Source organism: Mus caroli, chromosome 13 (assembly GCF_900094665.2).
Source record: "Mus caroli chromosome 13, CAROLI_EIJ_v1.1, whole genome shotgun sequence".
Lineage (NCBI taxonomy): Eukaryota > Metazoa > Chordata > Mammalia > Rodentia > Muridae > Mus > Mus caroli.
This window is the reverse complement of record NC_034582.1, coordinates 27,062,816-27,072,815: the sequence shown is the minus strand read 5'-3', so window position 1 is coordinate 27,072,815 and position 10,000 is coordinate 27,062,816. Positions and strand designations below refer to the sequence as shown.

General features: G+C 48.8%; 1 protein-coding gene across 1 annotated transcript; it reads right to left on the bottom strand.

Annotated features, from left to right (window-relative positions):
- Positions 1 to 180: 180 nt before the first annotated feature.
- Foxq1 (forkhead box Q1) lies at positions 181 to 2,980 on the bottom strand. The gene has a single exon (XM_021180603.1). It carries the CDS (start codon positions 2,230 to 2,232, stop codon positions 1,045 to 1,047), a length of 1,188 nt encoding a protein of 395 aa, XP_021036262.1. The 5' UTR covers positions 2,233 to 2,980; the 3' UTR covers positions 181 to 1,044.
- Between the last annotated feature and the right edge of the window lie 7,020 nt (positions 2,981 to 10,000).

Sequence of the window (10,000 nt, the reverse complement as noted above, 5' to 3'; positions counted from 1 at the left end):
CTGGCTGTCCTGGAACTCACTTTGTAGACCAGGCAGGCCTCGAACTCAGAAATCCACCTGCCTCTGCCTCCCAAGTGCTGGGATTAAAGACATGTGCCACCACCATCCAGCCTGAACCCATTTTTTTTTGGGGGGGAGGAGGTGGTAAAAATATCTACCCCAATCTACTACCACAGAGTGTTTTGTAGATCAATTTTGAGTTTTATTTTTTTAAAAAAAAACAAGCAGTATGCCTGGGGTTCATAAAATTTATACACAAATATATACACAGACACAAATAATATTAAAATAAAAATCACACGGTCTCTTGTGGTGGCGGCCCTGGCACCCCACAAACATAATGCTAACTTTTCCTTTAAAGAAATTGCTTGGCCCAAGAAGACCACAGTTAGGTAACCACTAATAAAGCTGTAGCCGTTGCCTGCAACATTTCAATTCAGGTTTCAAAAAATATATAAATAATTTAATTACAAAAACCCAACAACATTTCCCTCTTTTTTTTTTTTTTTTTTTGGCACAGTGAAGCATTGGTTGTTAGCAGAGAAAATGGCCAGAAGTTTGACAGCTCTCTTACACGCAGCAGTCACTCCTGTGAAAGACACACATTTACATAGCGGGGGGGTCTCAAAACCCCAAACAGTAGTCATCATTTACCCCATGGAGTGGTTCCCTGATGTATTTTTCTTTTTCTTTTTTATGGGTGGGGAAGATAAATCAGTGGAAGGCGCAACGCAAATAGTAGGAGGGAAAGGAAAGCCTCTATGCGGGAGAGTACAGGCCTGGCCAAGAAATGGAAAAGAATGGCTTTGATCCTCTGTAAAGTTACAAAAGACAAAGGAAACTATTCTGGACTAAGTTAAAACACTTGGGTCAAAATGCTTAACTTTAAGGCACATTTGATGGAGAGTTGAAAAAAAGAAAAACTCTATTCCTCCGGAAAGTGGACAATGCACAGCCCTAGAGCCCACATTCCAACCTCCTCAACAAAAGGCGCCCCCAACTCCACTCTGCTCAGCACCCCTCCTGCTGAGCTCAGAGCTCCTATCAAGCTAGCAGCGTCTCCACCGGGTAGGACAGGTGCGGACCGGGGCCACAGGCCGCAGGCGCCTGCAGGGCCGTGGGCAGCCGTAGGGGGCAGTACAGGTGCGCCGCGCCGGCGGTCTCCGGACCTCGGAATGGCTTGGCTGGGGCCGCGGTGGAGAGGGGCGCCAGCAGTAGGGGCGCCGCGGGCTGCACCTCGGCCCCGCGCGACGCCAGCAGCGTAGGCTCGCTTGCGCCGTAAGCACAAAGCGGCAGCAGAGCGCCACCGGGCGCCGCGGGAAGGAGCGCGGGATAGGCGCGCAGCGGCGGGCAGGGAGCGGCGCCCCAGGGTAGCTGTACCCCCAGAGCCGAGTCGCCGTCGCGGCGGCTGCGAAAAGGCTTGCTGAGGATGCTGTCGATGGCGAAGGAGCTGGAGAACTTGCTTGCAGGGCTGGAGCGCTCCTCCTGGCGAGCCGGCGAGCGCGCGATCGGGGAGGAGCGGGCGGCGGGCACGGGCTGCGGGGTCCCCGCAGGTCCGGGTGGGGCTTCCTCCGGCCGCAGCCCCGACGCGGAGACTGTCGTCCGGTGGCTGAGGCGCTTGCGGCGGCGGCGGAAGACCCCGTCGGCGAAGGTGTATTCGCTGTTGGGGTTGAGCATCCAGTAGTTGTCCTTGCCCCAGGGCCGCGAGGGGTCGCGCAGCACCTTGACGAAACAGTCGTTGAGCGAGAGGTTGTGGCGCACGGAGTTGCGCCAGCCTGTGTAGCTGCCCCGGAAAAAGGGGAACTTGCCCATGAGGTACTCGTTGATCTCGGCCAGTGTCAGGCGTCCGCCCGCGGAGTCGCGGATGGCCATGGCGATGAGAGCGATGTAGGAGTACGGGGGCTTGGGCCGCCGCGTGTACGGCTTGCTGCGCGCGCCCTCGCCGCCAGCGCACGGCCCCGCCGCGGAGGCCTGCGTTCTGCTGCCATCGGTTGCCTCCTGACCGTCTTGGGCGCTCGGCCCGCCACTCGAATTCCTCTCGCCGCCACCTTCCAGATCCCCGGCGCCGCTGCCCGCCGCCGGGCTGTTGGCCGCACAGTCCCCGTCAGAGCCTAAGGAGTCGTCACCAGCCACGGACAGTGGAGATGGCACGTCGCTGCTGCCGCCCCCCTCCAGGTCACTGCCCATCTTGTCCCCGTGGGCTGCGCGTGGGGCGAACACCTCCAACTTCATGCCGGCGCTGGTGCTTCCAGTCCGGCAGTGTTACCCCTTTCCTGCGAGGTCGTAGGAAGCGAGTGGCGCCCGGAGTGGCGATCTCGTGGCCCGCTGAGTCTGTCTTCTCCTGGGAGAGACCGCTCCTGCGTCTTTCCGAGAGAGACGCTTTTCCGTAAGGTTCTCCTCCGCTGGGATGTGTTTTTTGGGAGGGGTTTTGATTGTTGGGTGAACTGAGGAGTGGAGTGATAGAAGTTGGTGCAGTGCTGTCCTTACTCCGAGATTTAGAGACTTTGAGCGGAAGACAAGCGAGGAATGAGGGGCCACCCTGCGAAGCGGGGGCCAGGACACACCAGCCTTAGGATTTCGTGCTGGGAGGACCGAGCCGGCGCATATGCTATCGGTCCGAGCGTCCAAAAGTGTTCCTTCGCTGGATGTCTAGGTCTCAGGCACCGAGCTGACGTCTGCTGGCGCACCCGCTACTTTTGAGGATAGGACGTCTTCAGCCTCGAGAGCCCATAGAAAGGAGTCTTCGAGGCCGCCGCACCCGCAGCCGCCTTGCCACCCCCGGCTTCCCGGGCAGCATGTCCGCGCTGGCCGGCCGCAGCAGAATCTCGCCTCCACCTTCGGTCCGGCCCAATATAACCCTGCGGCGGCTCCGCGGGGGCGGGGCCTGGGCGCCCACGGCCAGGGGGTGGGGGAACTAGGTGGCCGAGGTGGCCGCGGCTCCCCCCACGGCGTTCATCAGGCCGAGGCCACGCGGCGGCGGGGCCACAGAGTCTCCCGGGGCGCAGGTTGTTTGTTTTGGGTCTGGCCGGCCCCGCCCTTTCGGTCTCGCCAATAGGGAGCGAGCGCACAGCTAGGGTGTGCGCGCCAGTGTGCGCGCCTGTGCGGCTGCCCCGCCCGCCCCGCTGCGCAGGTAGGAGCTTCTGGCTTCCCGCGGCCACCGAGTGGGTTTCTGCGCCCACCGGACTCACCAAGACGATTGCTCTACTATACCTGTTAGAGCTGACACTTTTTGGATGCTCCAAAGAGACACCTAAAAGGGCTGGGCCGAGGGACTGGTTGCATAGGTCTGGCCACCGTCCTGAGCTGCGCGCTGCGTGCAGCCTGCGATTTTTTTTTTTTTTTTTTTTTTTTTTTTTTTTTGTCAAAGAGAACCAATATTCTTAGGAAAGGAAATCCCTGGTGATAATTGAATCGCTGAACTGCAGAAACCCCTTGGAACAGCCTTTGCATTGACCTCTTTCCGTGCCCTTCCTCTTACTTCCTCTCTATGGCCAACTTTACCCCTTGTAACAAGTAAAAACCACGAGCTTGAAATTCTATGACTCTTTTGGTTGATCGTGCCTCTTGTTACTTAGCCAGCCTCCGACTTTCACTTTTATTTTGTCATACCTGGCTGGAGGCTCTGGGGGGAAGGAGGCAACGCCCCATACTTTTACTGGGAGACCGCTTTGCGAGAGGGGTGCCCGGCTCTGCCTGCATTGAGTTCCTTCCGAAGTCTTGTGATGTGGGCAAAGCCCACAGCCATGCAGTGCCGGGGTCGAGCAATCAACAAGAATCACGGGAGGATGTGTGTTCCTTGGAGTATGAGGCAAAGGCAAGGCGTGTTTATCGCCATTTGTCTGCAAGTGTGCTCTAGAACTTGCCTTGGCTTTAGTAGCACGGGTGTCAAACAGGAAAGGAGGCCCCTTCTGCTACTCCTCCGACTCTCCGGACCGGCAACAACTCCGTGTCAATTCTCCAAGGAAAGGGGCCTTGCACCAGGAAGGGTGCACTTCTGACCCTATGCCTACCACGCCAGCTTCCTCCTTCTTCCTGCTTTTGTTGCGAATAATGTCGAGGCTGCGACTATGTGGGAGAGCATCTTTGAAGTTTATTTTATTACTTTCCACCATTTGTGTGGAAAGCATACACAAGCTGCTTCTCTTATCTTAAGTCAAGAAGCCGTAAAGGCGTTCAGAATGCAGTGGGCATCTTGACAGCCAGGAGGAATCTGATGTTTACCACGTGGTAAACAGTTACTACAAAACATCAGATTCCTCCAGCCTCGAAAAACAGCCTCTTTCGAGGGGTTCCTCTTAGCTCCAGCCCAGGAATGGATGGTTCCCAGGTCCTGGCCAGGGGAGTGCGTTGGGATGAGAATTAGCCCAGTGCAAGGTGGCAAGGCATTGATTTGGCCAGGGATAAAAGACATTGTTAATGAAGGTTGTCCTTATTTGAACTCTGCGTGCCTGTTTTATGGAGGAGATACATTTAGGAGGGTTAAGACTCAATAGGCAATAGGCAATAGGGGGATTCCAGGCCTGGGAACACCAGTGGCTGCCAGGTAGAGTAGCCCACCTTACTGCCAGTCCTGCACTTCATCCGTCTCCCCTCTCACTAGCTGCAGCAGATATTCTCCTTAGGTGAGGAAATGCCTATTCCTCGTCCCTATTAAGCTGACTGTTGGGTGTGGAGCTTGTGATGGGGGAGGAGTGGAGGATGGAGTGGAGGATGGAGAATTCTCAGCTGGGGTGAGGGTGGGGCAACTCTTTCTACTTTGAGAGTTCTTTGGGAGGTTGGAATGGCTAGGTAAGGTACTACCCATGGACCACTGCAAGGACTTTGGAGAGGAAGACCCCAGGAGGAAAATGGCTGGGTCTAGCTATCTGGGAAGGGGAAAAGGAACCTGGGAACTAGGATTCCATCAAGATGGAGTCTTGTCTTTATTTCTTGGCTGTATATCCTATTCTTGCCCCATCGATGCCATGTGCTAAGAAAGAAGTTTGGCTTAAGTTAAAAAATCACAAATGAAACTGTTCTATACAGTTGCAGTTGATTTTACTGTTTTTAGCTGATGTTTTGTGTCTGGAGAATTCATTCACCTTCTGTGGATGTTAAAGGAAAACAGCAAGAAGAGAAGAAAAAAGATGTCTGTTTTCCGCATCTCTATCCCCACACCCTTGAGGTTGGGCTTTAAAGGTTTAAAAAAACAGACACCAACTCCTTGTCTCCAATCTCCAGTTTCTCCACAAATTTCCCCCCCAAAAAATTTATTTTGAAGATGTCTCCTTTAGTTTTGTCTTTGGGGGACTCTGATAATTGATGGATTGATAAGTGCCTGTGGGTGGTGCCTGACCAAATAGCTGAGGTTGAGAAACACTTACTAGCTACTTCTTCTCTTGTCCTTTAATTTTCAAGGAGATGAGTAGCTGAGCTACGTGGAGGAAACACTCAGATCTCTGTGACCTTCTTTCTTCCCTGAAGTGGGATTTACGAAGAGAGAAGTGAGGCTGTGGACGGTGACAGAAACTTACCTGTAGATACTGTTCTTTTCTTAGTGGGGTAGTGTTTTCCTGCCCTGTTCCTAAACATTAATCTAGAAAAGATAGAAACTAATCTGTCTCAGGTGACTGTGTAGACTAGAATAGACTCCTGTCGGAAATGCTGACAACTTGTTATATATATCAGACTAATGAACAGACTTGTAGTAAGAAGACCATTAGAACCGTCCACATGTCTTCTCTCTTCTCCACCATCTTTAGGCATGCCACCCTGCCTCTTGTATTCTATGAGCCCCACTGTCGAGAAGTTGGGTTCACTTAGCTCAGTAATTCTTCTGGTTTGGTGGATCCTCAAGCCAGCAGTATGGAAATGGCTGGGTGTCTTTCCTTATTAACCTTTGCAGTAGTCAACTGGATCTGAAGGGAAAGGAAACTGGAAACTGGTGGAGACCTGAGGCTCAGAAGTGTAGTGTAATGTGACTAAGAAGGAGAGAGCTTCAGGCATAAAGAAAGGGATAATGCAGGAAGTCCTGGGTAAAATGCAAGGCTCTGCTTTCATGTCCATTGGCTTTTAGGGCTCAGAGAGGGCCTGGCATGGGGTCTAGGAGCTAGATAGCAGAAAAGGGACTCAGCAAAGGTAAAGCCTAGCTTTTTTATTCCTTTGGATTTAGTGAAAACAGTCAAGAACATGAGTACTTGGTTCTCTGTTCTAACCCACATCTTTCTAGTTTGGAGGGATGGTTTATTTTGTAGGAGCCAAAGCCTTTGAAACCATCGAGGAGATGGATGTGGGTGTGGCAGTAGTCGATAAAACCCAGGTAGTTTTACACATCCTTGCCCCTACTTCTTTTCAAAGGAATTTTACCAGGACCAAGCTCATCTGTTTGTCTTGTCTGGTTTGATCAGTCTCCTTCTGGTCCTCAGGGTGGGGCCATGGTTGAATCAAAGAATCCTGGGATGTGGCTAGGGTGATTGACCAGATGCAAACTACAGTTTGTGCTTCATGGCCCTGCACTACAGCAGGGAGCCTCCTGGGGACCCAGCAAACAAGCAGGAGTCATGGGCTACATGAACCCCATTTCTAGGTGGGTATTGTACAATGCAAATGGCAGAGAGGCAGGCCTAAGTACGGCAGAGAAGAGTGAAAACAGCTAAGGAAAATTGAGAAAAGATAAAAAAAAATAGATTATCTAGGGCAGGACAGAGGTTAGAGACATTTGAAAAAGTGACCTGATTCTGTACCCTAGAGACAAAATCATAATCGCTGTAACAAGGATGTAGGAAGGTATTATCCAGGAATCAAAGAAAGCCCTGAGCTGATTTATAACAATAGCGTGCTAGCTTTGACCCTGGGGACACTGATCCATCCTTCAAACCTGACCAGATCTTCGGAATTCTCCTTGCTCAGTCTTAGTCCAGCTCCCCTATTGTCTGAAGCAGAACAAGGTATCTTTTGAGTATCTTTGCAGTAAGTTAATTCTAATCTTAAAAATTCTTAAATGTTGAGCTTGCTATTTCCAGAGTAAATGAAAAGTCAGACCTCTCCTGATGTTCGTCATGGGAAGAGGCCCGTTTTTCGATGAAGGTGAGTGAGAAGAGTGATGTCATGGACCCGAGGATGTCATGATTTGATGTCACAGACTTGAGGATGATTCAGTCAGGAAGACACGAGGACCTGAATTCAATTCCCCCAAACCAGTGTGAAAATAAATCTAGGTCTGGTGGGAAATGATTTTAATTCCATCACTGGGAAGGCAGAGACAGGTGGTTACCTAAGGCTCAGCAGTCGGCCTATTTGATTAGTTCTGAGAAACCACGTTTTAAATAATGTAACAAGGCAGACACCCATGAAATGAACTTTAGCTCTACACACATGTGTCCCTCTCACACCCCCATACTCACTCCCATGCAGGTGTACACTTGCACACATGCATGTGCACACACACAAACACCCACACAAAGAGATAATACTAATATTAAACAACAACAACAACAATAATAATAATAATAATGATGATGATATCCTCAACCATCAGATTTTAGACTCTTCTAGGTGCTCCTTGTATGTTCAAGTTTAGGGAGGTCATTTTGGTGGGAGAGACTATCTTTGGAATACACAGTGCCTGATGGCTAATTTCCTGGTGCTAACCCAGCAAAGTTGCCAGGTGAAAACTGGGAAAGGGAAAAAAAGTCCTTGGGCGAATGAGAATTTCTTTCAGCCATTTTACCCCTTGTCTAAGGGCAGCAAAACAGCCTGGATTCCAGAAAGAGAAAGTCACAAGCCTCTCGCTTGAACTCTTGATTGGACTTGATGGTTGGGTTGTCCAGAAGGATAAAACATACTTAACAGATCATGTAAGAAAGGTTGTTGTGCAGCTTGATGTAGGAAGGTATTATCCAGGAATGAAAGAAAGCCCTGGGCTGCTTTATTACAATAGAGTGCTAGCTTTGACCCTAGGAACACTGATCCATCCTTCAAACGTCTATCTATCTATCTATCTATCTATCTATCTATCTATCTACCTACCTATCATCTATCTATCTATCTATCTACCTACCTATCATCTATCTATCTATCTATCTATCTATCTATCTATCTATCTATTTATCTATCAATCATCTATGAAGAATCCATTTATGTATTTGTTATGAAGAATTTGGTACATATTCCAAAGGGGAGAGAGAGAGAGAGAGAGAGAGAGAGAGAGAGAGAGAGAGAGAGAGACTCGAACAGCATAATCAAATATCAAATACCAGGCAATTATCACCTAGATCAGCACTTTTCAATTTGTGACCACCTTGTTTTATTTCTATCTTCCCCACCTCATTTTCTGTTTTTGTTTTTGTTTCCCCTTCACAGTATTGGGGATTGACTCCAGGGCTTACACATGCTAGGCCAGCACACTGGCACTGAGCTATAGCCCAACTTATTTAATTTTTTTTTTTTTTTTTGTGAGGCAGGGTCCTACTTTGTAATCCATGCTAGCCTTAAATCCATATCCTCCTGCCTCAGCCTCTCTAAGTGCTGGGAGCATGGTATGTGCCACCAACACTCAGCTTTTCTGTTAGGCTCTTATGAAGTTAATTTAAACTTTGTGTTGTTTCTATTGTATCTACAGTTAGCCTCCATACCATTAGCAAATTCAGCCAGTCTTGGGCTGAGAGTATTTCAGTAGATTGCATCTGTTCTGAACTCATACAGCCTATTTTTGTCACTTTTCCATAAACAGTATAACATAACAACAGTTTATATATAGCATTGACATTGTATTAGATGTTATCTGTAATCTAGAGGTGATTTTAAGGATATGGAGAATATACAGGTTATATGCAGTTACAGTGCCATTTATGTAAGTGGCCTGAGCATGCTCAAAGATTGGTATCTGAGGGGTCCTGGAACCAATTTCCCCCACGGATACTGCAAGGTGGCTATAATTCAGTATCTTTGACATTAGACTTTATTAAAAATTCAAATAATAAAATCTCTCTATTATTTAAGCATAAGCCTTATTAAAAATAAAAATGTGAGGCCAGCAAGATGGCTCACTGATAAAAGTGCTTGCTATGCGAGGCTGGTGACCTGATATCCATCCCTATAACCCACAGCAGAAGGAAAGAACTAACTGCAAAGTTGTCTTCTGGCCACCACCACTCACCATGGCAGATGCATGCACAACGCACATACACACACACACACACACACACACACACGCACGCACATGCATACACACATACATATATGCACACACACATACACACCTTCATATATGCGTCAACATGCGCTAGGAGGCTTTTAATACATTTGGTATAAATTCATTTAAACCTTCACGGGTTTCTAATGACAAGATCCTATAAGGTCAGTTTATATTTATTGCCTCAAACTGCTATTTTCTAATAGTTAAGGACCTTTTTTTATCTATTCATTCATTACACACACGCATGCACACACACACACACACACACACGCCATGTATGTGAGTGCATATGCATACATGGAAGCCTGATGCCAACCTTGGGTGTGGTTCTTTAGCTTCCCTCTACCTTGTTTGTTTTTAAAGCAGGTTCCCAGCTCAGGCAGCTGGCAACTGAACATCCTGTTTGTGGGTCAAGCGCTTTACTGACCGAGCTCCAGTCAGCCTCTACCAGGAATAGTCTTTAGGTTAAAATATGGGCCGTGTGCATGCTCACTGATGCTGAGATAGTTGTTTCTAGGCTTTATAGTGAACAGTGCTTAGAAGGAAGCTTTCTTCTTAAAGGAAAACAAAACAAAACAAAACAAAACACCATACATTTTATTTGTGGAGGTTTGAATAAGAATAGGCTCATATATTCAAATGCTGAGTCACCAGGGAGTGTGGAACTATTTGAAGAGTTACAAGGTTTAGGAGGTGTGGCCTTGCTGGAGGAAGTGTGTCACTTGACAAGGGGGCAGGCTTTGTGGTTTCAAAAGTCCATGCTGGCCCAGTTCTCTCTCTCTCTCTCTCTCTCTCTCTCTCTCTCTCTCTCTCTCTCTCTCTCTC

What these genes read in the sequence shown, in the direction of transcription:
- Foxq1 (XM_021180603.1), bottom strand. Translation starts at nt 2,232, where the DNA reads ATGAAGTTGGAGGTGTTCGCCCCACGCGCAGCCCACGGGGACAAGATG.